Source organism: Liolophura sinensis, chromosome 10, assembly GCF_032854445.1.
Source record: "Liolophura sinensis isolate JHLJ2023 chromosome 10, CUHK_Ljap_v2, whole genome shotgun sequence".
NCBI lineage: Eukaryota > Metazoa > Mollusca > Polyplacophora > Chitonida > Chitonidae > Liolophura > Liolophura sinensis.
This window is the reverse complement of record NC_088304.1, coordinates 22,360,475-22,386,997: the sequence shown is the minus strand read 5'-3', so window position 1 is coordinate 22,386,997 and position 26,523 is coordinate 22,360,475. Positions and strand designations below refer to the sequence as shown.

The following is a 26,523-nucleotide window of genomic DNA, read 5'->3' as shown; positions in this document are numbered from 1 at the left end:
GTATCCTGCTAATGTAGCAGATTATTCCGTTAAATATAAAATACACATTTCATTAATTTAACATAACCATTCTGTTAAATTAGGATATTATGTTGAATGTGACACAGTATTCATAACTATGTGACATAGTTACAATAAACAATACAATCTAGCATCATTCATTCAACAGTCTTTGGGTTAAATTTAACAGATTAATTTTTGGAGTGTATAGACATTTGCTGTCGAAAAGTGGATTTCCAGATCCCAGTGCCAAATGATTAGGATTATTGCTTACTACTGCATCGACAACATTGGTTTGTTGTCCGTTTTTGAGGATTGCAGTGTCGAAGTACAATCACATGATAGGCTACACTCAAGGATACTAGACGACACAAAAATGGCACCACATCGCTATTTCAGTAGACGCTGATTGGTTGATATAGGCGACAACAATCCCACAGTACTGCTAACAGCGCATGCGCCTCTCTCTACGTTGCTTACACCACTATTATCACTAGCAAATTTTGTACAGAAATCTTCAAGGTTAACCTTGTCTTGTGGTGGCAGTGATGTAAAGCGAACCCAGAGAGCGGTATATGCGCCTTGTTTGGCGAAAACAGTGCTCTGCGGGTTTTAGTCTGGACTTTTTGCTGCCGAAAGTAAATCAAGCTGAATCTTAAGATCTGGTTCTCTGGGGCCAGGAATTCATATTGCCCTTACTCATGAGTAAATTGCAACGATGTTCAACCAGGCCAAAACTGCTGTGGCGGATCTTTAATATCTTCTGCTGACGCTTCTCCAGACGAGTACCCCATCATACGATGGCGTCAACCGAAAAGGCGGGTGGAGTCGGCCGAAATGAAAAATCCTCGCTTTCCTCCTTTATCTGTCTTTTGTCTTGTACGTGATGCATAGCTTTTATGTCCATATGCACCGCGCATGTGACGTAGCCAGTCCACGAATGGTGTTTCTATGCATGCTACACGTAGGTTGACAATCATCGTCAAGGGAGCTGCATAGAACTGGTGCAAAATATAAAGAAGTTTAAAATGATGCGTGAATCTAAACTAAAGAGGTGACTTTTATGCTTTGATTTTAACTGAAGAAAACCATAAACACTTTCATGCGGCAATGTGAACATGTGTTTTGGTACGGTCATTTTGATTTCAGGTGACCATAAACACTTTGATGTGGCAATATGAACATGTGTTTTGGTACGGTCATTTTGATTTCAGGTGACCATAAACACTTTGATGCGGTGTTTTAGTGAGGTCATTTTGATTTCAGGTGACCATAAACACTTTGATGTGGCAATGTGAACATGTCTTTTGGTACGGTCATTTTGATTTCAGGTGACCATAAACACTTTGATGCGGTGTTTTGGTACGGTCATTTTGATTTCAGGTGACTATAAACACTTTGATGTGGCAATGTGAACATGTGTTTTGGTACGGTCATTTTGATTTCAGGTGACCATAAACACTTTGATGCGGCAATGTGAACATGTGTTTTAATATGGTCATTTCAATTTCAGATGATCATAAACAATAAGATGAAGGAATTTGGAGAGGTAACTTTTACGTTGTGATTTTCATTTCAGATGATACTGACTGCTGTGATGTGCGCATAGGTGTATATGTTGATGAACAATCGGATTGTCATTCCATGGATCCATATCGCCGGTGATTTCCTCTACTTTGGAGTAAGGCTCCTTGAAGGTTCAGGAAGAATTAGAGAGGATTTGCTAACGTTTTTAACGTCAGCATTAGGTATGTCGCATATTCAAAGGAAAAAGACCGCTGATGACGGAAGTAGGCCTTAGTAAAGTACTTTTATTTATTTTTGATCACATGGTCAAATATATTCAAATATTTGAATTCTAAGGGAGACTTTATGGAGCATACACTGAAAAAAATTAATCTGTTAATTTTCATAGAAAGTCTGTTGTCTGAGTGATGTCAGAATGTATTCTGTTATCGCAACAGATTATTCTGTTAAACATAACACACATATTCTATTAATTCAACATAAAGTTCTATTAGGCTAACAGAATATTGTGTTAAATATGACAGAATTTGTGTTATAATAACAGAATATATTCTAGCATCACTCAGACGCCAGACTTTCTGTTCACTTCAAGAGATTAATTTTTTCAGCGTACTTACAATGTTTAGGAACTATGACGTCACAGGAAGTTTTTCAGTCTGAACACGACATTAAAAGTTGGAATAGTTATTTTTATCCTTGAGTAAAATATTACTGAAAGAATATTCCGGAAATTTCTCGTTAACCTATGGCAAAAGATGATGTGGTATCGGAGCTCCTATACAATAGCAGTATGACCATTTGAATGTCTTTAACACTCTGCACACCATCTAAAAACGTAAATCACGGTATTTTTACGTACAGTTTTCACTTGTCTATCTGATGACAAGGCAAATGTTTGACACCTAATTCTGGGGAAGGGGTTGTGCTAGTGGTCGTCTGAGGGGCTAATTTCTAAGAATTCACCTGTCCAGTTAGAAAAAAATACTAACTGAGGGAAACTCGACCGCCAATTTTTCCAAACTTCAAATTTCATTGATCGATCGATTGTTGTTTAACGACATTTGAATATTTTATCGTTTGTACCATGGCGATCAGTTTATGAGTGAAGCAAACCTCCTTGGGATAAAGTTTGGTAAACCTTGGTAAACCTATTGGCACCCTACTGGTGGATGGGACCAGTTCTATTCAACGCACATAAACTGTGCAAAGGACTTTGGAGCGTCGTAGACCACTTATTGTCACTAAAACTTCACATGTAGTAGAATAGCGGGGATATGTATACAAATTTCCTGTCCAGTGACAGAGTTTGAGCAAAGTTAAAGCAACAAACTTGTGGCGTAGTGACCAAAAAATAAAACACTGAAGGATGAAAGTTTTCCTAACAATCAGACCCTAAATCTTGGTGATATCTGGCATACTGAAAATAGAGATTTAAATCATGTATTTGATCACTGATTTTGGTCAAGAAACTTGGCTTCCGTGCTTTGTCCAATGTGTGCAGCAATAGGGTTTCGCTGTTGCTCATCTTTATGTGGATCAGGCAGTCAATAATGTATAAAGACTGGTTTACTGTGGACACTAAATAACCGCCAGAAAATACACGTACATATTTTTATAATTACTGACAATGTTACACGGTGAAATGTGTAAAAAAAAAACCAAACATGTGAAACATATGAATGAAGAAAAAGGGATGCGTTATAAAAAAAATTGCCCACGTGAGAATATCAAAAATTCTGCCACGCACGAGTCAATATCTGTACGAAATGTGTTTTGATTGATGTTTAACATCGTTTTGCAAAATTACCTCGGTCAAATCATTACGGTTTACATCGAATTTCCCACAAATGCAGCGCTCCAATTTATTTTCATGTTGTTTTAAACGATAATATTTATTTATTTGATTGACGTTTTACGACGATCTCAAGGATATTTCACTTGTATTTCACAGCCATCATCATGGTGGGAGGAAAACAGGGGGAAACCCGGTTGTTGACAGACATTCCCACGTACCTGTTTACTGTGATATGAACTAGCCCATGTATCAAAGACCGTTCTGACTTTTATAACTGCTTTTACAGTTTTATTTGTCTTAATACATGCATGTGCTTGATTCTGATATACCTTTGACTTACCTTGAATTGCTGGTGTTCCATTGCAGGTCTGTCGGGCATCAAGAGATTGGCATGGCGTTTGTTGTAGAAAGCTTACAGAAGAAAGCCTTTGGTGAGGGTTGACCCCAGAAATGTTAAAGACAAAATTGTACACCTTCTTCAGGTAAAAGTCGACCAGCACCTAAAGACACACGAACTTAAGATACAACAAACGGAACAGGTTTTGCAACAGCTTCTAATACCAAGAGACATCACCCAGGAGTGGAGAAATGGTGAGCGGCAGACGTTAGAAAGTAAGCTTACAGAACTTCAGCAGCAGCGTGGTGAATTCCTTCTTCGTGTTAATGACATAATAAAGCAGCTTAGTGACTTGCAAATGAGTGACAGTTTCTGCCTAAAGCTGAACGCTGTCCAAATGAAGCTAGGAATAGAGATGACACGCTTAGACAACTCTTTGCCAATATATGCCAGAAGGAAAGAGATTGTAGATGTCGTCGTGAGCAATCCAGTGACTATCGTTTTAGGGGAAACCGGCTCTGGGAAAAGCACACAGATGCCGCAATATTTGTATGAAGCAGGTCTGGCTAAAACAGGCGTCATTGTCTGCACTCAGCCACGGAAAATAGCAGCCACCAGCCTAGCCACTCGCGTGGCGTCAGAACTGATAGGTAGTGTGGGACAAACGGTGGGCTATAAGGTGGGCATGAGGCAGAAAACATCAGCTCTGACAAAAATCGTGTACATGACCGACCATATGCTACTGAATGAGATCCTCGACGACCCAGTTCTCTCCAAGGTGTCATGTGTAATCATTGATGAAGCCCATGAACGAAGCATTTACACTGACCTTCTGCTGGGCATGGTCAAGAAATGCATGGTGATCAGGCCTGAACTGAAGGTGGTGATCACATCGGCGACTATTGACCCAGACGTCTTTGTTCGCTATTTCAAAGGATGTCCAGATGTGAAAGTCTCTGGCCGGACTTTTCCTGTAGAGGTCATCTGGCAAGATCCTGCACTGTCTGTTCCGTTTGAAAGTTATATGCAGAGAGCCGTAAATGTTGCAGCTGACATCCACCAGGAGGATGCAGAGGGGGACATCCTAGTGTTCATGACTTCTCCCTTGGAAACAGAAAAGTGTTGCAGTTTACTGGATGAAAAACTTAAGCCCAGAAATGACTTCAAATGCCTTCAAATCCACGGTAAGCTCCAAGCAGAAGAGCAGCAGGCAGTTTTCCAACCATTGGCCCCTGGCGTCAGGAAAATTGTGTTCGCAACCAACAGTGCTGAAACTTCTGTAACCATTCCTGGAATTAAATATGTGATCGATTCTGGACTGGTCAAGGAAATGAAGTACGACCCGGAGAAGAATCTCAGCTCTTTGGATACGGTGGTTATAAGTAAATCATCGGCCGAACAGCGGAAAGGCAGAGCCGGGAGGATGTCGCCAGGAAAGTGTTTCAGATTATACATGGAAGAGGACTATGAAAAGATGAAAAGCAGCTTGCTCCCAGAAATACTTAGGGTTCATTTGGCACAAGCTCTGCTTAAGCTCATGGATTTGGGCGTTGACCCTACGGACTTTAACTTTGTCGAGTCACCTCCACAGGCAGCTCTGGGGAAAGCCATAGAATCGCTTGAAGACCTTGGAGCTTCTAAAGGCAGAGTTATTACCGAACTAGGGAGAAGACTAGCTCTGTTACCTTTCGAACCTCGCCTGGGAAAGTTCCTCTTAACAGGTATTGACTGTGGCATTGCATATGAAGCTATTTCCCTGGCAGCGTTGACAACCATGGGTTCTTCAATATTCTACCGAGCTGTCACTGACGCTGACAAACATGAATCCGACCTGAAGAAGACAAAATTTTGCCATGAAGAAGGCGATCACTTCGCAATGCTAAGTGTGTATCAAGAATGGTATGCCACTCCGGAAAAGGAGAAGAGTAAATGGTGTGTCAAAAACAGAATCAACGACCGTTCCATGCGCATGGTGCGGGAAATGGCGAACGAAGTAATCACTGTACTTAAGAAGGAGATGAAACTGGAAGTGAAGGTTTCCTTTGCGGAAGTTTCAGAAAGCCACCTGAAATTAAAGAAGATCATTTTTCAGGCATCAAAGCAAAACTTGGCTGTTTACCTAGGTAATCCAAAAGTAGGGTACTTTGCCCCTCATTCAAAACAGCAGGCCCAAATCCACCCATCGTCAAGCGTCATGGTGCTGGGTGGGAAAAAGCCAGAATGGGTACTGTTTGAACAGTTGATAAACACCAGCAAGGATTTCTTCACCTCTGTCTCTCCAGTCGATCGTGATTTAGTTCTGACAGCTTACGGCAAAGGAGAACTGAGCTTTGATCCGAGTCTGGTAGAAAAAATGAAAGTGAGTCCTGTTCTGACCATGGGACTTGGACGATTTTCATTTATGGAGTTTGTTGGCCGACGTTTTTGTAACCTGAAGCAAATAGAAATTGAGGTGATGTCGGAATTCAATGTGGAAATAGTCTGTGTGGATGCAGATCGAAAACGCCTGGAGATTCAAGTGCATGTCAGTGGGAATAAGGCAATCTGTGTGAATGACGTTGTAGATAGAAGGCTTGGGCCAATTTTTGGCAATCTCAGGTTAGCTGATCGTGAGATTCCGTTGCATGAAAAATCTGCGGGTCTCAGGGCTGTCCTTGGGAGAGGCGGTGTAGTGTCAAAGCTTCTGTTCCCGGGTGAATACAGAACTGTGTTTATCGATGAAGTTTCACCCATTGAAGAGCTCACAAAAGTTAGAGAAAAGCTTGAAAAATATGGCACTGTTGCCGAAGTCAATCCGTTTCTTAAACGACTCAAGACACATCCTCAGAGATGGGGTACTGTGACCTTCAAAAGCCCCGAGAGCGCAGTGAAGGCGGTGAAAGATATGATGGACTCTGATGTGGCTAGGATAGTTCCCTGCGCTTCACCCGGTCGTGTTGGGAAGGTGGGAGAGTTCACTCTGAAGGTAACACTGACTCGTAGAAAGCTGAGAGGATCCGGCTTCATTACTCTTACCAACCCTGAGGACATGCCCCGACTATTGCACTGCGGCGACATAATGATTGACAAATCCATTGTAAAGGTCGGTCGCGACATGTACAATAAAGACCGTCTTCATGTGTTTAGCTTACCCCCTTCTGCGAATGAAGAAAAAATTAGGGTTGCCATAGATCAAAGATTGGGCGCTCTCCCGGGTGAAACTCTTGTGAAAGATATAAGACTAATCAGAGAAAGAGGCAGTGAACCAAGCCCTGGAGAGACCTCAGCTATGAAAGAATATCTGGAGACCAGCCTGTCAGAACTGTGTCCAAACAAACAAGTGACCATCGAGGTAGTAGATCCGACAGCAAAGAGTGTTTTTCAAACAGCCTACCTTAAGATCGCTAATCCGAATGACGGATTGAAAGTCTTCAACGAAATAAAAGGCAAACTCTTCATCAGTAGCGAACCTCTAAATGTGCAACAGGATTTGTCATCAGATGTATTCATTCCTAAATATCTGCTCGGAGTTCTAGAGACGGAACTGAAGACCTTGGAAACAAAGTTCAAGACATCAGATCTATATGGAAAAGTAAACATTAACATAAAAAGAAGTAGAGCTGGACATTGCTATGTCAGAATTGAGAGTGAAAATCCTGAGTCCCTAGCTGTTGTGAAGAGAGACTACGATGCTCTGTTGGAAGGCAGATCTCCGGACCTATCCGAGTTTGGTCAAGCTTTTGAAGGCCTGTTCAGAAAAGAAGGCAGAGATCGCCTGAATAGTATCGAGAAGTCGACAGATACAATCATCCGCACGAACTTTTATTTACAGCGAGTTTCGGTGATAGGGAGCGATGAGAACTGTCAAAAAGCCTTCGATAAAATCAAGGGCTATGTCAAGTTACTGGTGAACTACCACGTACAGAGCACACTACTGTCAGGGGATAACCGACCGGCAGGTCTCATGAAAAAACTACTGAGTAAGTATGGGTTTGACCTTGCCAAACTTCGACAGGAGTCCGGCGTTGAAGCCGTGGAGTTGAACTTTAGGCGTCAGCTATTGACCACAACTGGTACTGAGGAATCCTTGAAGAAAGTCGTGGCTCTCGTACAGGAATGTATCAGCCAGCTAGAGACTGCAAATGTCATGCCACCAAAGGAAGAAAACGAATGCCCATTGGACTGCGTGGTGTGTTTCTGTCCTATAGATCGGCCGTACCGCCTGAATCTTTGTGGCCACGCCTACTGCCTGGACTGCATCAAACTACAGGTACGCACCGCGATTGACACGCGAGACCTGCCACTGCGCTGTGCTTATGAAGGTTGTGATCAGAATTGGTGTTGGAGAGATGTAGAGGAACTGGTTGTCGCGTGCGGAAGCAACATTGTCCAACTTGCCCGGGCCGCCATGGACAAGTACGTCTCTGAGCGCAAGACAGAATTCAGCTTCTGTCTGACTCCGGACTGCCCAGGTGTCTTCCCTGTTAGCAGAGATGGAAAGCTGTTCCTCTGCGAAGGGTGTAATATGAGAATTTGTACCGCATGTCAAGTCCAGTATCACGATGATCTGACTTGTGCGATGTACCAGAGTGAGAAGAGAGATCAGGGACTTGATCAGTGGATGGAAAGTGACACGGCAAACCATAAAAAGTGTCCTGGATGCAAGGCATACATTCAGAAAGCTGGTGGCTGCAACAAAGTGACTTGCAAAATCTGTAGTGTTGAAATCTGCTGGGTGTGCCTGGAGACTTTTGAGACGGAGAGCCAGTGTTACGCGCACCTCAAGGAACAACACGGAGCGTTTGGCGACGAGTATGTACATGTAATGTAATTACGACACGAAGTATTTCACGCGAAGAAAACACCAGCCGTGGACGCAATAAGATTTCATACTTCACCTCTTTCTAAAATTTTATAACAATATTTGTTAGTTTTTTAATTATACATGTATTATGCGTTCTGTTGCTGAGATTGCTAATGAAACTGGTCTTATTTTGAATAGTTTGGCTACATGTACGCAATCGTTGGGTTGATGACGTGAACGTCGTCTTTAAAACATTGGCGAGAAAAATATCCTGTGCAAACGATGAATCGTGATTTGATGACAAATGTCCTACGTTTGTGAAATGCCAGAGGTAAATGTTTACCATAACTACCATGCACTTACTTACAAGAGGACACCCGAGCATACGAATGCAAACTATAGTTAGACTACGTCTTTATACGCTGTTACTTATGCTTTATGTTACACCTGACCTACATGGGTAGATTATTATTGAGACGATCGAGTGAGTGAGTGCTTGGGATTTAAAGTCGTACTCAACAATTTTTTCGAAGGAATCTTTAGGGTGCATGTACGTGTAATGTGCCTCCTTGTAGCAGGACGGATTTCCACCGCTCTTTTATTTAGTGCTGCTACACTGAGACGACTGACCAAAGGCAAGTAAGTCGCCCCGCCTGAGCCATGATACTGATACGGGTCAACCAGTCGTAGCACTATCCCCATCATGCTGAACACCAAGCGAGGAGGTTACAACTTCCTCTTTTTAAAGTCTTAGGTGTGACTCGATCAAGGATTGATCCTGGATCTACCGGTCCCGAAGCGGATGCTCTACCATCTGTGCTATCCGGGCCGGTGAGACGATCGATATTAATAGAGAGAATGTACTGAGTTGATAGCAAAATCAACCTATATGTTGTCGACCTATTTATAATGAATTGAACGTCGACTCCTTTTATGAAATTTTCAAAATCGACCCATTTTCAGTTTGCGCATGCCCATTAGCGCACAACTGCACCTGCACGTTAATCCTTGATATACCACGTCCGCCGGATTACTGGGATAGTGTGTGCAGAATTTCATTGCGATCTGGTACATACCACGGAAGATATCAAACAACCTTTTGGGGGAAACTTACTTTTGTTGCACTGTATATGATATATTGAATCAATACTTGTCGGCGTACTTACATATACAAGCTGGAAGATTACATGTGAAATAAGGTGACAAATTTGTCTTTATCTATATATTAGGTGAGCAAATGTGAAATAACGTGATTAAATGGTTCTTATGTCCATACTATCCTTTACAATGAACAAACGTGAAATAACGTGTAGAACCAGTCCTTTCATGCATACTTTTCTTTATAATGAACACATGCGAAATTACGTGTTGAACTGGTCCTGATGTCCATTTTATCCTGCACAATGAACAAATGTGGAATAGTGTGTTGAATAGATCCTTACCTGTATGTTATCTTGCATGTTTGACGGGTTTTTAGGATTTAAACCATTGCCATTTGGGTTTCGCGTCCGCGCTTGTACCACTGGACTGAAGTGAAATTCCCGACCCCAGGCCCACCTGGAACAAATGTAAAATAATGTGTTTAATGAATTCTTGTCCGCATAATGGCTACTTGCATGAGGAACATATGTAAAACAATGTGTTAAATAAATGCTTCTCCGCGTAAAGGCTACTTGCTTGAGGAATATATGTAAAACAATGTGTTAAATTAGTTCTTGTCCACATAATGGTTACTTGCATGAGGAATATATGTAAACCAATGTGTTAAACAAATGCTTCTCCTCGTAATGGCTACTTGCTTGGGGAATATATGTAAAACAATGTGTTAAATTAGTTCTTGTCCACATAATGGCTACTTGCATGAGGAACATATGTAAAACAATGTGTTAAATAAATGCTTCTCCTCGTAATGGCTACTTGCGTGAGGAATGTATGTAAAACAATGTGTTAAATTAGTTCTTGTCCGCATAATGGCTACTTGCATGAGGAACATATGTAAAACAATGTGTTAAATAAATGCTTCTCCTCTTAATGGCTACTTGCTTGGGGAATATATGTAAACAATGTGTTAAATTAGTTCTTGTCCGCATAATGGCTACCTGCATGGGGAACATATGTAAAACAATGTGTTAAATAAATGCTTCTCCGCGTAATGGCTACTTGCTTGGGGAATATAAGTAAACAATGTGTTAAATTAGTTCTTGTCCGCATAATGGCTACTTGCATGAGGAACATATGTAAAACAATGTGTTAAATAAATGCTTCTCCTCGTAATGGCTACTTGCTTGGGGAATATATGTAAACAATGTGTTAAATTAGTTCTTGTCCGCATAATGGCTACTTGCATGAGGAACATATGTAAAACAATGTGTTAAATAAATGCTTCTCCGCGTAATGGCTACTCTCTTGAGGAATGTATGTAAAACAATGTGTTAAATTAGTTCTTGTCCGCATAATGGCTACTTGCATGGGGAACATATGTAAAACAATGTGTTAAATAAATGCTTCTCCTCGTAATGGCTACTTGCTTGGGGAATATATGTAAACAATGTGTTAAATTAGTTCTTGTCCGCATAATGGCTACTTGCATGGGGAACATATGTAAAACAATGTGTTAAATAAATGCTTCTCCGCGTAATGGCTACTCTCTTGAGGAATGTATGTAAAACAATGTGTTAAATTAATTCTTGCCCACATAATGGCTACTTGCATGAGGAACATATGTAAAACAATGTGCTAAATTTAATTCTTGTCTAGGTAATGGCTACTTGCATGAGGAACAACTGCAAAATGATGTGTGAAAGTAATTCATGTCCACAGAATGGCTACTTACATGAGGAACACGTTTAGTAATAACTTGGACTATTTCTTGTCATTATTAACTTTCACAAATGAATATATTTATTTATTTGTTTGTTTATTTGATTGATGTTTTACGCCGTACTCAAGAATATTTTAGTACTTGTTATAGCGAGGGTTCCCCCACCAATGGCAGAGATGCCAAAGTGGACATTTGTATGGGTTGGTCCTTAAAATGACAAACTGCTGAACAATGTCGTGGCGTATCCCAGATTCCAGATCCGGGGATCACGAAGCAATCTTAGACATAAGTCACGGTTTCATTCATTATAAAACTTTGATATGTTTCTTTCCGTTATTTTAGCTGAGATTTGTTTTACAGTAACGTACCAAGAATTTACGTTGTTAAGCAATATCTTGACCTTGTTACATAAGAAATAAGCATTTTAAAAGTGATTTGAAATTTTGACATAGGTCTAAGATCTCTTCGTTATCTGGGGGGAGTAGGAATTAACCAGTTTCTCACATAAAAATAATCGATAATAATCAAAGATACGAGATGGACTTAGCTTTAACTTAAAACAATTCATACTCATATAAAATTGTCACTTACAATAGGATTTTTTTGTATTTTAATATAAAGAGTTGACGCAATTTCACGCAATTTTAAGCCAATTACGTATACAGATGGGAAAAAAAAAGAATATTTATGATTGACAAATGAATATGTACTTTTCTTTTCAATTGTCCTTTCTTATTTTTGGAAAAAGAAGTCGTATATGGAATGTGAAGTATATTTAGGATTTGATCATTGATGGGTGGTAGAACCGGCTGTGTATCTTCATTACAATTATTATGTAAATTGTCTGCCCTTTCCATACGAAATGGCTGCATATACGCCTTACGGTAGGCCAATAATGTTGCTGTTTGTGTACACTGACTGACTTAATTACACGTAGAGGATCTCCACGAACGAGTTGTTAGCGCTCAAACGCCGCACAGTGGTTCTAAAACTTTAATAAGGTCGCTGCGAATTCAAGAAGAACCCATGTTAGCTTCTTCACCGGTAGTTAGTGGTAAGGCCTGTCAGAAACCTGCGGATGGTCGTGTGCTTCTTCGGACTGGCTCCCTCCCACCATGATACTGAAGGCCGATGCTTAAATGAAATATTCTTGAGTACGGCGTAGAAGACCAATATTAATATATCAATATTTTGTTAGTATAGGCTTAACTTTTAAGTACTTACATGACCAGTTAGAATAATACCGTAACGGAAGTAAACTGACAAGAGTTTGGATTTCACCGATTGCGTGTGAGCATTTGCTAACTATCACACTGTCGTCGCCGCTTTGATTTTACTCTCTGTGCAACTGAGATAGACAACTTATATAAGCGTTCTAGAATGGTATACGATTTGAACACTGATTTCATTCATTCGTATATTAGCATTCCTTGCACTTTTTGCAATATCATTAAAACTGTTGACCTGACGATTACTGACCCGGCAAGTCAGTTTTCGTTGACGGATGATATACGAAAGTCTTTATTGACGCATATCTCTCTCGCATTTATTCAAGACTTTGGGTTTCGTTACGCCTCTTCAAAATCATGGCGCTTTATGGCACTATGGCGTAGACAGAATCATCTTTTCAGAAAATTTATTCATGATATTTGGTTAAAATCGGCACAAGACTGTGAAAGCTGATGGTATTCTTTTAGCATGTTAGTAAATCATGCACAGGCTGTCGTCTGCCGCCTGTTGTTTACGTAGATCAGCCATTCATATTTGTCCCTGTACACAGAACTTGAACATTAAATGTAGACAAGAGCATGACCGGGCTAAAAGAATCAGCATTGCAGATGGCGGCTAAGCAGCTCGGTTGGTACATCGGTCGGTGAGTCAACCTTTTGATTTTTTTTTTTTTTTTTTTTTTTTTTTGATTGGTGTTTTACGCCGTACTCAAGAATATTTCACTTATACGACGGCGGCCAGCATTATGGTGGGTGGAAACCGGGCAGAGGCCGGGGGAAACCCACGACCATCCGCAGGTTGCTGTAGACCTTCTCACGTACGGCCGGAGAGGAAGCCAGCATGAGCTGGACTTGAACTCACATCGACCGCGTTGGTGAGAGACTCCTGGGTCATTACGCTGCGCTAGCGCTTTAACCGACTGAGCCACGGAGGCCCCTGTCAACCTTTTGACATCTTATCTTTGAGCATGGACATTCTATTCTAACATACGTCCAAAAACTTTAACACTAAAAGCAATGGTGAGCGAAGTATGCTCAAATTGACAATCTATACACAGTTGCAGTGCTCGTCATGGATGCTGGGACAGTTTCATTTCACTAATGAAATAGAGGGGCTGGGTTGTGCTGTCAGAACGTCGGTTGTCTTCAAAATTTGACACCTTACATTTCCCGATGCAAAGGCAAAATGAATTTACATATAATTGGTCAGGCCGTTTAGGTTAAAGGTAAAATATTTACTATTACCGACACAATGTGGCCAATAGGCACTTATCCCGTGTATGAGATATGAAGAGGTGGCGTCAAACAAGAAGCATCTAGTTACTGTATCTTTTTTTTCAATTGATAGTCCTCTAACTTGTAAACCCCCCACCCCCCACCCCCCAAAGCGGCGGATTGCTGATATTATAAGCAAGCGATGGGAGTGAACAGCTTGTGCTCGATGACGGCAGACATATCCCGTGATGCAGGACTCAGTCGGCGGTATACAAACCACCGTCTCCACGCCACTGCGGCCACTGTTCCGATAACGTCCGTAGCTTGCAACGGGAACGAGTCCACCCTGAGGAGTCAAATACCACTTGAGGCCGTCTCTAGAACCACGCCGCTCTTTGAGCAGTGTTTCACACACAACCGTTTTTTTCCCCTCGGTCGTCGGATGCGTCTGTGACTTGTGTCAGCGTGCCTGGCTCCATAACTGCAGTAACCCAGACACCCGAGTTGAAGAAATTGTCGGCCTGAGTCTTCCGAAATCGGCTCCATATCGTCATCAAAATCTCGGCAACATTGCCATTTCAAGAAGCAACTACCATTTAAGCTTCAACTGAATATACAAATTTCTGCACCAAATAAATCGTTCACGTTTGACAGTTTTTTTCTTTGTCTGACTTAAAATCATCATTCCGCTGTCGTCGCAAACTGCTTTGCTCATATTCAGAGCTCGAACTGAAACGGAGAGGCGCTGGCGGGAAATGTGCATTTATTGATCATTAACTGTCACGTGCCTCGCTCTGATTGGATGATTTATTTCCCACCCATTCCATTGGCATGGATTTGCCCAAAATCATAACAACACAACTTAGACCGTTACATATTAACAAAAAGCAGAGATTGGTTATTTTCCTCTGTAATGGTTCCATAAAACGTAATTAATATGAAATAAAACGTAGTTCCCCATGCTCAAATCACCGAGATAATGCACAGCAAGCGTGGGTTGTCCACTGTGAGAGAACGAGGGGTTGCAGGACACCCGAGTTGAGCATGCGCTATGAGGACCCCAGCTCATCACGATGACGTCACATAAAATACAGAAACTGATACATTGTATCAGTTTGACGTGGGGTTACAGTCCACTTTGGACGTAACAATGGTTCAAGGTCCAGCTTCACACTAGCGCCACCTCAAGGGAATAAAACGTATGCCGTCTCCCTATTCCTGTGAAGAGGGGTTTGTGTACAAGACTTCACGAACTACGAAACCGGATTTGACGGCTACATCTATCACGGATTTGAGTTTGCTTCCAGCTGCCACCAGCAGCTGTCTACCGCTCTGTCCGTGTGTCATGAAGTTGGTCATTCTGTATCTTGGTCAGTTTAGACATCATATCTTTTGAACATGGGCATTCTATTATTTGGACATGGCCCATTCACTTTTGAGTGCAAGACGACACGACATAGTAAGTTAGGGAGCATGTAATTGTTGCAACTGAATTTGCACCCGTTTTTAAAATTCGATCAGATAATGGCCCCAAGTATCGGGAAAAGAGTAGTAAACTTGAGGGTTGAAAGCTTTATTTCTTGAATTTCGGAGACATTTTGTGGTGCAGGTCAAAAGTCATCTCATACCTTTACTTCTTGTATAAATGTATATATGGTGTATATAAGGTTTAGGGACTGGAGCGATTGTGACATCGTTTCAACATGGCAGCAAGCTGCACGCTCACGAGTAGTACAGAGCCACACCCAAAGGTAGATGTTCTCGCGTTCAAGTGACTAAGGGACTCCTGTGAGATACGTCATCAGCTGTTCAGCCATAAATAAGTAGGGGGCTTACATAGTTACTCATATACATATGCAGGTAAGCTAACAACACACACTAAAGATACATTCTCATGTGCGAACTTTTTTGTGCATAATTCGGACAACTTTGAAGAAGATATCCAACATAATGACTTACAGCACTACAACTTTACAAGCTCAGTCATCTTTGTCCCTAGGTGAGTTCAGTGTGCAAAATTATTCTTCCCCTGTGTGTCAAAGTTCAGGGAGACCTGCGAGGACATGTCATGTGACATTACGGGAATTGCGCGGTTGTGTCGAATACAAAAACCCCAAGGCGTTGTTCCTCCAGGAGATGGAGGCCTGGCAATGAAACCACATGTATTTACTGTATATATTGGCTGGAACCTACCTGGGATTAAGAGACGGAGAAATATGAAGCTCTATTGTCTCGTTCAGTCAGGTTCGAGAATCATGCCCTCGCTTCCTTGATCACGCGGCTGTCCGAGACTTCACGAGATTAACTCACCAACCACGGAAATTTAAAGAAGACATGGCTTTATCTTTGCCGTAGAACGGTCAAAATAGGCTAAAGTCCAGAAACAGATTCCGGAATAGTTACAGAGGTCAGTATAGTATATGTTTGCGTACATATTTATTGAACTATCATGAATTCGATTTATTTATTTATTTATTTGATTGGTGTTTTACGCCGTACTCAAGAATATTTCACTTATACGACGGCGGCCAGCGTTATGGTGTCTGGAAAACGGGCACATCCCGGGGGAAACCCACGACCATCCGCAGATTATAGAATTCGATGGGTATTTAAAGGTAATTCAAGGTAGTTAGTAACAAACAATCCCATGCATTTATAGTGAACTAACAAATAAAAAAAAAAACATTTGACAAAACACAATTTGCATCGGTAAAACTTCGTTCATTGTCAAAACCATGACCTGTAACTGTAGTAAATCAGTTCGTTGAACTTCAGACTATATTTCAATTAATTGTGTGACACTCATGCGTCCGCTCATTGCAAACCTGCGTCAGAAAAGAGCCAGTTTCTGACGGGCGAATACCAGTCCTTACAAGTCCGGTTCTCCGAATCATTTTGTCTTTTCAATATACTACATTGCTGTTATATAGTTGGTCTCATGGACAGCAGCCTGCACACCAAGCTTCAAAATATAGTAGGCCTACCACAACGTTATTGAAGTTATTGACTTGATACGTATTTGGAGTAAAAAAAAAACACACACACAATCTCTATTTATTTAGTTCTCCTCCGGTTTCTTTTTCAATTTTTTTTTTGAAATTATTGCCCCGACCATGGCCAGGGTGGCTGGGGCGATTTGGCCGCTCATGTGTAAGATAGACAGTATCCCTATATACCGGTCATTTCATTATAGCGCGAGGCAACCTATAACGCCTTCAGTAACCTGTCCCCAAAGCGGTGGACTATAACGAGGCTACACTGTGCTTATTTGATTATTTGATTACGCCTTACACGAGAATATTTCACTTACAAGACGGCAGCCAATATTATGGTGCGAGGAAACCGGACACAGACCTTGGGATACGTATGTTCATTGGTCACAGCGGGATGGGAGGATGGGGAAGACGGATAAACAACATATGGGAGATCATGGAGAACTGGTCATAGACCCCTTGAGAATGTCTTCCTCTGGTTTGGCTTTTATGAACAAAAGCACCAGCGTCAAGGTCAAAAGAAGAAAAGAAAATATGAAAGTCGCATATAAAGTTTTGTGAGTGTCTTTGCTTGATCTTTATAAGTATGTACAAGAAAATTATGCCTTCCACCATTACACTCAAGGGTATCGGATGTACACACAACTCGTTTATGACGGGACATAACCCCCATTATTTCTACTCCGTCAGGTCTCAGTAAGCCCCAGGTTGTACAAAAAACATCACGAGTTCTGCAAAAACACCTAAGACTATCTGGGAACCTGAAAATTACACAAATGCAACGAATACACTATCGCCGACATCAATTTAAAAATAGGTATTTTCCTACATAACATTTTGCGGGCCAAATTTCTTCACCCACCCTGATGTAGTGATAAGTCTGACGGCATGCTGCAGTTCTAGTCAGAAGTCGCTCCATTTAAAACCATTAAGAGCTTCCTAACAACGTTGCTAACGCTAAATTACCCACCTTATCTTCTTGTTTTACCTACATCCAAGCACTTATTCATTCTCTTCTCGTCCACAGTGACATTTTTTTGCCTGGTATATTCATCGTAAACAATAATTTGACGAACAAAGTTTTCGAAACCTCTTCTCCGCTCCAGTTTTCACTTGTCACTGCCATTGTGTAGACACGGACTGTTTACGTCACACGCGTCATACACACTAAAACTATCAATTCTTATAAACTGTGCGACTTATGACGAGAACTGCAGCATGACGTCAGACTTATCTGCTGCAGATCAAGTTCTAGTCGGAAGGCTAAGAATAATCGGGTACCGGAAGGCACGCTCTGTGATAACTGAGACATTGCTCCCCGATGAAATTAGATTTAAAAAAAAAGAAAGAAAAAATCACCAAGTTAATAAATAATCAACAACCTCCAGTCAATTTAAAGAGTTTATTGTTAGCACTTGCCAATCAAAAAATATAGTCTTTCGCACGCAGGGATACATATTGTATCACATATAATATAATAAGAATGTAATTCATGGGTACATCACAAACAGTTCAGTATCTAGACAAATATCAATTCGATCTTAAAGTGGTTTAATCACAGTAAATGGTGGAGATAAACTTTCTAAACGAATGAAGAAAGTTCATCAATTCGACACATTTATACATTTCATCTAAGTCATTGATCAGTTTGGAATATCACAAACTAATCTATCATGCCTCACCATGTTACCGAATATCTGAAGAAATTTGCCCATTTTTCTAGCCAAGTAGATCAACTGGTTTAGAAGTTATTTAACACAGTCATTTCAGAAATGTAGATCACGTGATGTTGAGATTATTTACCAAATACGATGCTTCCTCGCTTCAGAAAAGCTTGACCTCCAATTTGCAGACTATGATTCTTGGTAAGTATAAAAATTCATAAATAATTCCATAAACACAAAGTTTACATAAAAATTCACAGTAAATCTTCAAATCCTGAAATGCTTTAATTTCTTGCATTTCAGAAATATATTTTTTTCTAATTTTCGGACGATTAAGTTCGCACGGTTACATTCTTGGTAAATATCAAAATTCGCAATTAACTCCTAATTACTACACTTCAGAACTATATTCTTGGTCTCTAATTTTCACCAAGAAACCCCCAAAAAACAAAAACACATTATTCAATGAGAAACTTTTTTCACACACTCCAGACATTGTATTTTGTCACCTAAATTTAGATCATATTCTAACTTAGGGACGTATTATAACACTGGAAAAACACTTCATTTTAAGAAACAACAAATTGCCTGGTAGTATAAACTTGGGTAGACTTATCTAAAAGAATCTTTAGATTCTTTGAATCTTAGCTTATTGATATACATGACTAAAGTTTAAAAACAGGGCTTGACATATATCAATGTATATATATGAAAGTAAAACTATCAGAGCAAAATAAGTACCACAAAAATTGACACGATCCAGTATTTCACTCCAGCAAAACAAAAAAAAAACCCATCACCTACTTTTAAGTACATGCATAGGTATATCAATAATAGAATAAGACATGAACAAATAACAAAATAGCTATACTTCTGATTTCATGACGCTAGATTCTTCAGATATTCCAAATAAAGCACATCAGTATTCTTCACTAAGGTGAAAATCAGACAAATAAATATCCACTAAGTGGATTCACAAAATACATTGATAGCTAATCTGAAAATACATGCACGGTAATATGAATCTACTGTAATTGTTCGCAGTCACAGTAATAAAATAACCCAATAATAACAACTCCGCAGTAACTACCATAATTAATAAATAATAACTCATCAACAGGAAATCATCTACATCTGATGTTCACTATACGAGACGAAATTATTATTATAAGCTATGAAAATATTCTCACGCTGCATAAGTAAAAAAAAGCGAAACCTTACACTCATATCATTACACATTCATATGACTGGTCGATCAGCTGTCATGTTAGGGAACATATATGTTATTAAGAGTACAGGGAAACATGGTACCGTCCTTTTCACTGGCTTGTGTTTGTATATATACTAAAACTATGGATTTTACAGCGACGATTTTGCCTTGGATGTTGGTAACCAAATCCCCCATGTCTTGTTTACACCCGACATCCTTCGTTAAATCTCCCGTGTCTTGTTTTCATCTTATATTCTACGCCAAACCCCCTGTGTCTTGTTTACACCCAATATCCTTCATGAGATCCCCAGTATCTTATTCATCTAATATTCTTCGCCAAATCCCCTGTGTCTTGTTTACACCCGATATCCTTCACGAGATCCCCAGTATCTTATTCATCTAATGTTCTTCGCCAAATCCCCTGTGTCTTGTTTACACCCGATATCCTTCATGAAATCCCCTGTATCTTATTCATCTGACATTCTTCGCCAAATCCCCTGTGTCTTGTTTACACTTGATATCATTCTCCAGATCCCCCGTCTCTTGTTTACACCCCATCTTCTTTACCAATTCCCAGTGTCTTGTTTACACCTGATTTTCTTTGCCAAATCCCCCCATGTCTTCTCTACATCTGACATTCTTCGCCAAATCCCCTGTGTCTTGTTTACACTTGATATCATTCTCCAGATCCCCCGTCTCTTGTTTACACCTCATCTTCTTTACCAATTCCCAGTGTCTTGTTTACACCTGATTTTCTTTGCCAAATCCCCCCATGCCTTCTCTACACCTGATATTCTTCGCCAAATCCCCCGTGTTGGCTTGCCAGGTGTGCGTAACACTGCTGACCTGTTGCATAAGTTTTCATGCATACCCAGCATATTTTAACATCACAAGCACGGCAGCTTACATTGTTGCAGCCACCGGTTTTCTGAATAAGAGTCGTACATTTTGGACACCGTCTATTGTTCTTCTTGTCCTTTGCTAACCACTCAGCGATCCCAGGTTCTTTCTTCTCACTCTGGTACATTGCACACGTCAGACCATCGTGGTACTGGACCTGGCACGATGTACAAATTCTCATATCACACCCCTCACAGAGGAATAGTTTGCCGTCTTTGCTAACAGGGAAGACACCTGGGCAGTCCGGAGTCAGGCAAAAGCTGAATCTTGTCTTGCGCTCAGAGATATACCTGTCCATGGCGGCTCGAACAAGTTGCACCATGTTCCTTCCGCCTGCGACAACCAGTTCCTCTACATCTCTCCAACACCAATTCTGATCACAACCTTCATAAGCACAGCTCAGTGGCAGGTCTCGCGTGTCAATCGCGGTGCGTACCTGTAGTTTGATGCAGTCCAAGCAATAGGCGTGGCCACAAAGATTCAGGCGGTACAGCTCAATCTCATCTATAGGACAGAAACACACCACGCAGTCCAATGGACTTTCGTCTTCTTCCTTTGCTGGCATGACATTTTTAGTCGCCAGTTGGCTGATACATTCCTGTACGAGAGCCACGGCTTTCTTCAAGGATTCCTCAGTACCAGTTGTGGTCAATAGCTGACGCCTGAAGTTCAACTCCACGGCTTCAACGCCGGACTCCTGTCGAAATTTGGCAAGGTCAAGCCCATACTTACTCAATAGTTTTTTCATGAGACCTACTGGTCGGTTTTTCCCTGACAATGGTGTGCTCTGTACGGGGTAGTTCACCAGTAACTTGACATAGCCCTTGATTTTATCGAAGGCTTTTTGACAGTTCTCATCGCTTCCTATCACCGAAACTCGCTGTAAATAAAAGTTCGTGCGGATGATTGTATCTGTCGACTTCTCGATACTATTCAGGCGATCTCTGCCTTCTTTTCTGAACAGGCCTTCAACAGCTTGACCAAACTCGGATAGGTCCGGAGATCTGCCTTCCAACAGAGCATCGTAGTCTCTCTTCACAACAGCTAGGGACTCAGGATTTTCACTCTTAATTCTGACATAGCAATGACCAGCTCTACTTCTTTTTATGTTAATGTTTACTTTTCCATATAGATCTGATGTGTTGAACTTTGTTTGCAAGGTCTTCAGTTCCGTCTCTAGAACTCCGAGCAAATATTTAGGAATGAATACATCTGATGACAAATCCTGTTGCACATTTAGAGGTTTGCTACAGATGAAGAGTTTGCCTTTTATTTCATTGAAGACTTCCAATCCGTCATTTGGATTAGCGATCTTAAGGTAGGCTGTTTGAAAAACACTCGTTGCTGTCGGATCTACTACCTCGATGGTCACTTGTTTGTTTGGACACAGTTCTGACAGCCTGGTCTCCAGATATTCTCTCATAGCTGAGGTCTCTCCAGGGCTTGGTTCACTGCCTCTTTCTCTGATTAGTCTTATATCTTTCACAAGAGTTTCACCCGGTAGCGCGCCCAGGCGCTGACGGACTGCTTCCGCCACCTTCTCCTCACTCGCTGTTCTGGGAAGGCGGGACACATGAATATTACTTCCATCCGTCTTGTTGATACTGACCCTTGACAGAAATCCGTCAACAAGAATACTATCATACTGCAATAATCGGGGCATGTCCTCAGGGTTGGTAAGAGTAATAAATCCGAATCCTCTCAGCTCTCTACGAGTCAGTGTTACCTTCAGAGTGAACTCTCCCACCTTCCCAACACGACCGGGTGAAGCGCAGGGAACTACCCTAGCCACATCAGAGTCCATCCTATCTTCCACCGCCTTCACTGCGCTCTCGGGGCTTTTGAAGGTCACAGTACCCCATCTCTGAGGATGTGTCTTGAGTCGTTTAAGAAACGGATTGACTTCGACCACAGTGCCATATTTTTCAAGCCATTCTCTAACTTGAGTGAGCTCTGTACTGGATGAAACTTCATCGATAAACACAGTTCTGTATTCACCCGGGAACAGAAGCTTTGACACCACACCGCCTCTCCCAAGGACAGCCCGGACACCCGCAGATTTTTCATGCAACGGAATCTCACGATCAGCTAACCTGAGGTTGCCAAAAATTGGCCCAAGCCTTCTATCTACAACGTCATTCACACAGCCTGCCTTATTCCCACTGACATGCACTTGAATCTCTAGGCGTTTTCGATCTGCATCCACACAGACTATTTCCACATTGAATTCCGACATCACCTCAGTTTCAATTTGCTTCAGGTTACAAAAACGTCGGCCAACAAACTCCATAAATGAAAATCGTCCAAGGCCCATGGTCAGAACAGGACTCACTTTCATTTTTTCTACCAGACTCGGATCAAAGCACAGTTCTCCTTTGCCGTAAGCTGTCAAAACTAAATCACGATCGACTGGAGAGACAGAGGTGAAGAAATCCTTGCTGGTGTTTATCAACTGTTCAAACAGAACCCATTCTGGCTTCTTCCCACCCAGCACCATGACGCTTGACGATGGGTGGATTTGGGCCTGTTGGTTTGGATTAGGGGCAAAGTACCCTGCTTTTGGATGACCTAGGTAAACAGCCAAGTTTTGCTTTGATGCCTGAAAAATGATCTTCTTTAATTTCAGGTGGCTTTCTGAAACTTCCGTAAAGGAAACCTTCACTTCCAGTTTCATTTCCTTCTTAAGCACAGTGATTACTTCGTTCGCCATTTCCCGCACCATGCGCATGGAACGGCCGTTGATGCTGTTTTTGACACACCATTTACTCTTCTCCTTTTCCGGAATGGCAAACCATTCTTGATACACACTTAGCATTGTGAAGTGATCCCCTCCTTCATGGCAAAATCTTGTCTTCTTCAGGTCAGACTGATGTTTTTCAGCGTCAGTGCCCGCTCGATAGAATATTGAAGAACCCATGGTTGTCAACACTGCCAGGGAAATAGCTTCATATGCAATGCCACAGTCAATACCTGTTAAGAGGAACTTTCCCAGGCGAGGTTCGAAAGGTAACAGAGCTAGTCTTTTCCCTAGTTCGGTAATAACTCTGCCTTTAGAAGCTCCAAGGTCTTCAAGCGATTCTATGGCTTTCTCCAGAGCTGCCTGTGGAGGTGACTCGACAAAGTCAAAGTCCATAGGGTCAACGCCCAAATCCATGAGCTTAAGCAGAGCTTGTGCCAGATGAACCCTAAGTATTTCTGGGAGCAAGCTGCTTTTCATTTTTTCATAGTCCTCTTCCGTGTATAATCTGAAACACTTTCCTGGCGACATCCTCCCGGCTCTGCCCTTCCGCTGTTCGGCCGATGATTTACTTATAACCACCGTATCCAGAGAGCTGAGACTCTTCTTTGGGTCGTATTTCATTTCCTTGACCAGTCCAGAATCGATCACATATTTAATTCCAGGAATGGTCACAGAAGTTTCAGCACTGTTGGTTGCGAACACAATTTTCCTGATGCCATGGGCCAATGGTTGGAAAACTGCCTGCTGCTCCTCTGCTTGGAGTTTACCGTGGATTTGAAGGCATTTGAAGTCATTTCTGGGCTTAAGTTTTTCATCCAGTAAACTGCAACACTTTTCTGTTTCCAAGGGAGAAGTCATGAACACTAGGATGTCTCCCTCTGCTTCCACCTGGTGGATGTCAGCTGCAACATTTACGGCTGTCTGCATATGATTTTCAAACGGAACAGACAGTGCAGGATCTTGCCAGATGACCTCTACAGGAAAAGTCCGGCCAGAGACTTTCACAACTGGACATCCTTTGAAATAGCGAACAAAGACGTCTGGGTCAATAGTCGCCGATGTGATGACCACCTTCAGTTCAGGCCTAACCGCCATGCATTTCTTGACCATGCCCAGCAGAAGGTCAGTGTAAATGCTTCGTTCATGGGCTTCATCAATGATTACACATGACACCTTGGAGAGAACTGGGTCGTCGAGGATCTCATTCAGTAGCATATGGTCGGTCATGTACACGATTTTTGTCAGAGCTGATGTTTTCTGCCTCATGCCCACCTTATAGCCCACCGTTTGTCCCACACTACCTATCAGTTCTGACGCCACGCGAGTGGCTAGGCTGGTGGCTGCTATTTTCCGTGGCTGGGTGCAGACAATGACGCCTGTTTCAGCCAGACCTGCTTCATACAAATACTGGGGCATCTGTGTGCTTTTCCCAGAGCCGGTTTCCCCTAAAACGATAGACACTGGATTATTCATGACTACATCTACAATCTCTTTTCTTCTAGCATAGATTGGAAAGGACTTGTCCAATCGTGTCATCTCTATTCCCAGTGTCAGTCGGATTTGCTGCAGCTTAGTGTTGATATTGTCAAACTTTTGCAGGTCAATAAGCTGCTCAACACATAGAACGAATTCATCACGCTGCTGCTGAAGTTCTGTGACCTTGCTTTCTAACGTCTTCCGCTCACCTAACACAAGTTCATACTGCTCTAAAGGAATGTGTTTGCGCACCTGGAGCTGTTGAAGCCTTTGTTGTGCTTGTTGCATCTTAAGATCGTGCTTTTCCAGCTGCTTACGGATTTTTGCCTCAAGTGTACGTTGGACATTTTCTAAATTTGGTAATGCCTGTTCATTACTGAACGTGAACCCTGTTAGCTGCACTGCAGTGAATACACACTTCACATGGATGGTGTTTTCCCTCAAATTGCTCTGTTTGAGCATTCGACAAGCTGACTTCGCAGCATTCTGGCTTGGAAAAGTAAGTTTAACAGCAGTTGTTGGAGCATCCTGGGCAGGAGACAGTAGATCACAGGTGAAGTGTGGGCCCTTAGCAATTCTTTTCTGCAGGTGTGCCTTGAAATCCATTCCATGCATTTTCCCTGGGAATTCCACGAAGAGAGCCCCTATTGGGGCAGCTAATTTGTCACATTCTACTGAGCTTGAAGACTTCCTCCTCCTGGGCTGTCTCCGACCCCTTCCCTTCCTTGCATTTCCTGCTGGGGTACTAGCAGCTGCTGGGGCACAGGTAGCTGACAGGGATTTCTCCTCAGTAGGTGGATGTGTGTCTTTCTGAGAATTCTGAGAGCCTGCATCATTGCTGGTCACATCTATCATACTGCCCCGGACATCATCCGAGCGAAGAACAGAAGCGGCTTCCCTTTGCAAGCTTTCCAGGATAGACGACATCTCAGTTTCTTGTTACCTGACAGATACCTACACAATAAACAGAAGTTTGTATCCAAGGCAGTCAGATATTAAATAACGTAAGGATGAAGTTTGCAGTCAGATATCAAAATAATGTAAGGATGAAGTTTGCAGTCAGGTACTAAAATAATGCAAGGATGAAGTTTGCAGTCAGATATCAAAATAATGTAAGGATGAAGTTTGCAGTCAGATATTAAAATAATGTAAAGATGAAGTCTGCAGTCAGATATCAAAATAATGTAAAGATGAAGTTTGCAGTCAGATATTAAAATAATGTAAGGATGAAGTTAGCCCACGAGTTGATGAGTATAATAAGATGATAGACAATAATGAATAAAATAAAAGCTCTTGGCATGGAAAACTTCAAAATTCTCTGCCTGTGTGCAGTGTATTTTAATTCACATATTGAATTTGTCACACCCTAATATGTGATTCCATGGTTCAGAACAGCAGTAAACTGCTGCCGGAAATCAAAACAATCGTGGAAAAACATGTAACCGACTGCAGCTCTGGTAAAGTTAAAAAACATACAGCTGGACAATATCATCTGGGCCATTAAAAAGCAGGGTACCCAGTTTTCTCCCACTGTGAAGCATTCAATTACTGAAATATTTTGAAATGTGGTGTAGAACTTGAAAGATGGCTCGGCGAAACATTTTCAGTGGAAGATTTCTAATATTTACAGCTTGAGACAAGCCGTTACTTAAAATCCTCAAATGTTAAAACCCTTGTCAAGCTCTATACATTAAATGTTTACCTTTGAAGCCAGTTTTACAACACAACTGCTCCAGATGAACCTCTGAAGGCTGGCCAGACTTCTAGAGTAAATCACTCATGAAGTTAGTGGAAATATGAGAGCCAGACACGATCCTCTGAAAAAACAGAAAG

General features: G+C 41.6%; 3 protein-coding genes across 7 annotated transcripts in view; 1 reads left to right on the top strand and 2 right to left on the bottom strand.

Annotated features, from left to right (window-relative positions):
• LOC135476541 (intraflagellar transport protein 22 homolog) overlaps nt 1-17,799 on the bottom strand; it is a 39,082-nt gene extending 21,283 nt beyond the window's left edge. The window contains exons 1-2 of one of the 2 annotated variants that reach the window (XM_064756592.1): nt 17,671-17,799; nt 9,885-9,999 (exon numbers count right to left, since the gene is read on the bottom strand). In XM_064756592.1, the coding sequence (XP_064612662.1) occupies nt 9,885-9,902 (18 nt within the window). In that variant the 5' untranslated portion in view covers nt 9,903-9,999; nt 17,671-17,799. Of the gene's footprint in view, nt 1-9,884; nt 10,000-15,900; nt 15,921-17,670 lie in introns of those variants that run through there. The other variant, XM_064756593.1, reaches the window with a different exon arrangement.
• On the top strand, nt 1,532-8,971 carry LOC135476324 (uncharacterized). Its single transcript, XM_064756318.1, has 2 exons — nt 1,532-1,549; nt 3,805-8,971. Exons 1-2 carry the CDS (start codon nt 1,532-1,534, stop codon nt 8,467-8,469), a joined length of 4,683 nt encoding a protein of 1,560 aa, XP_064612388.1. The 3' UTR covers nt 8,470-8,971.
• A 305-nt stretch (nt 17,800-18,104) lies between the features above and the next one.
• Nucleotides 18,105-26,523, bottom strand: part of LOC135476539 (uncharacterized) — a 324,624-nt gene continuing 316,205 nt past the window's right edge. For all 4 annotated transcript variants that reach the window (XM_064756590.1, XM_064756589.1, XM_064756587.1 and 1 more), the window contains exons 2-3: nt 26,393-26,507; nt 18,105-25,644 (exon numbers count right to left, since the gene is read on the bottom strand). In XM_064756590.1, the coding sequence (XP_064612660.1) occupies nt 20,356-25,617 (5,262 nt within the window). In that variant the 5' untranslated portion in view covers nt 25,618-25,644; nt 26,393-26,507 and the 3' untranslated portion in view covers nt 18,105-20,355. The remainder of the gene's footprint in view (nt 25,645-26,392; nt 26,508-26,523) is intronic.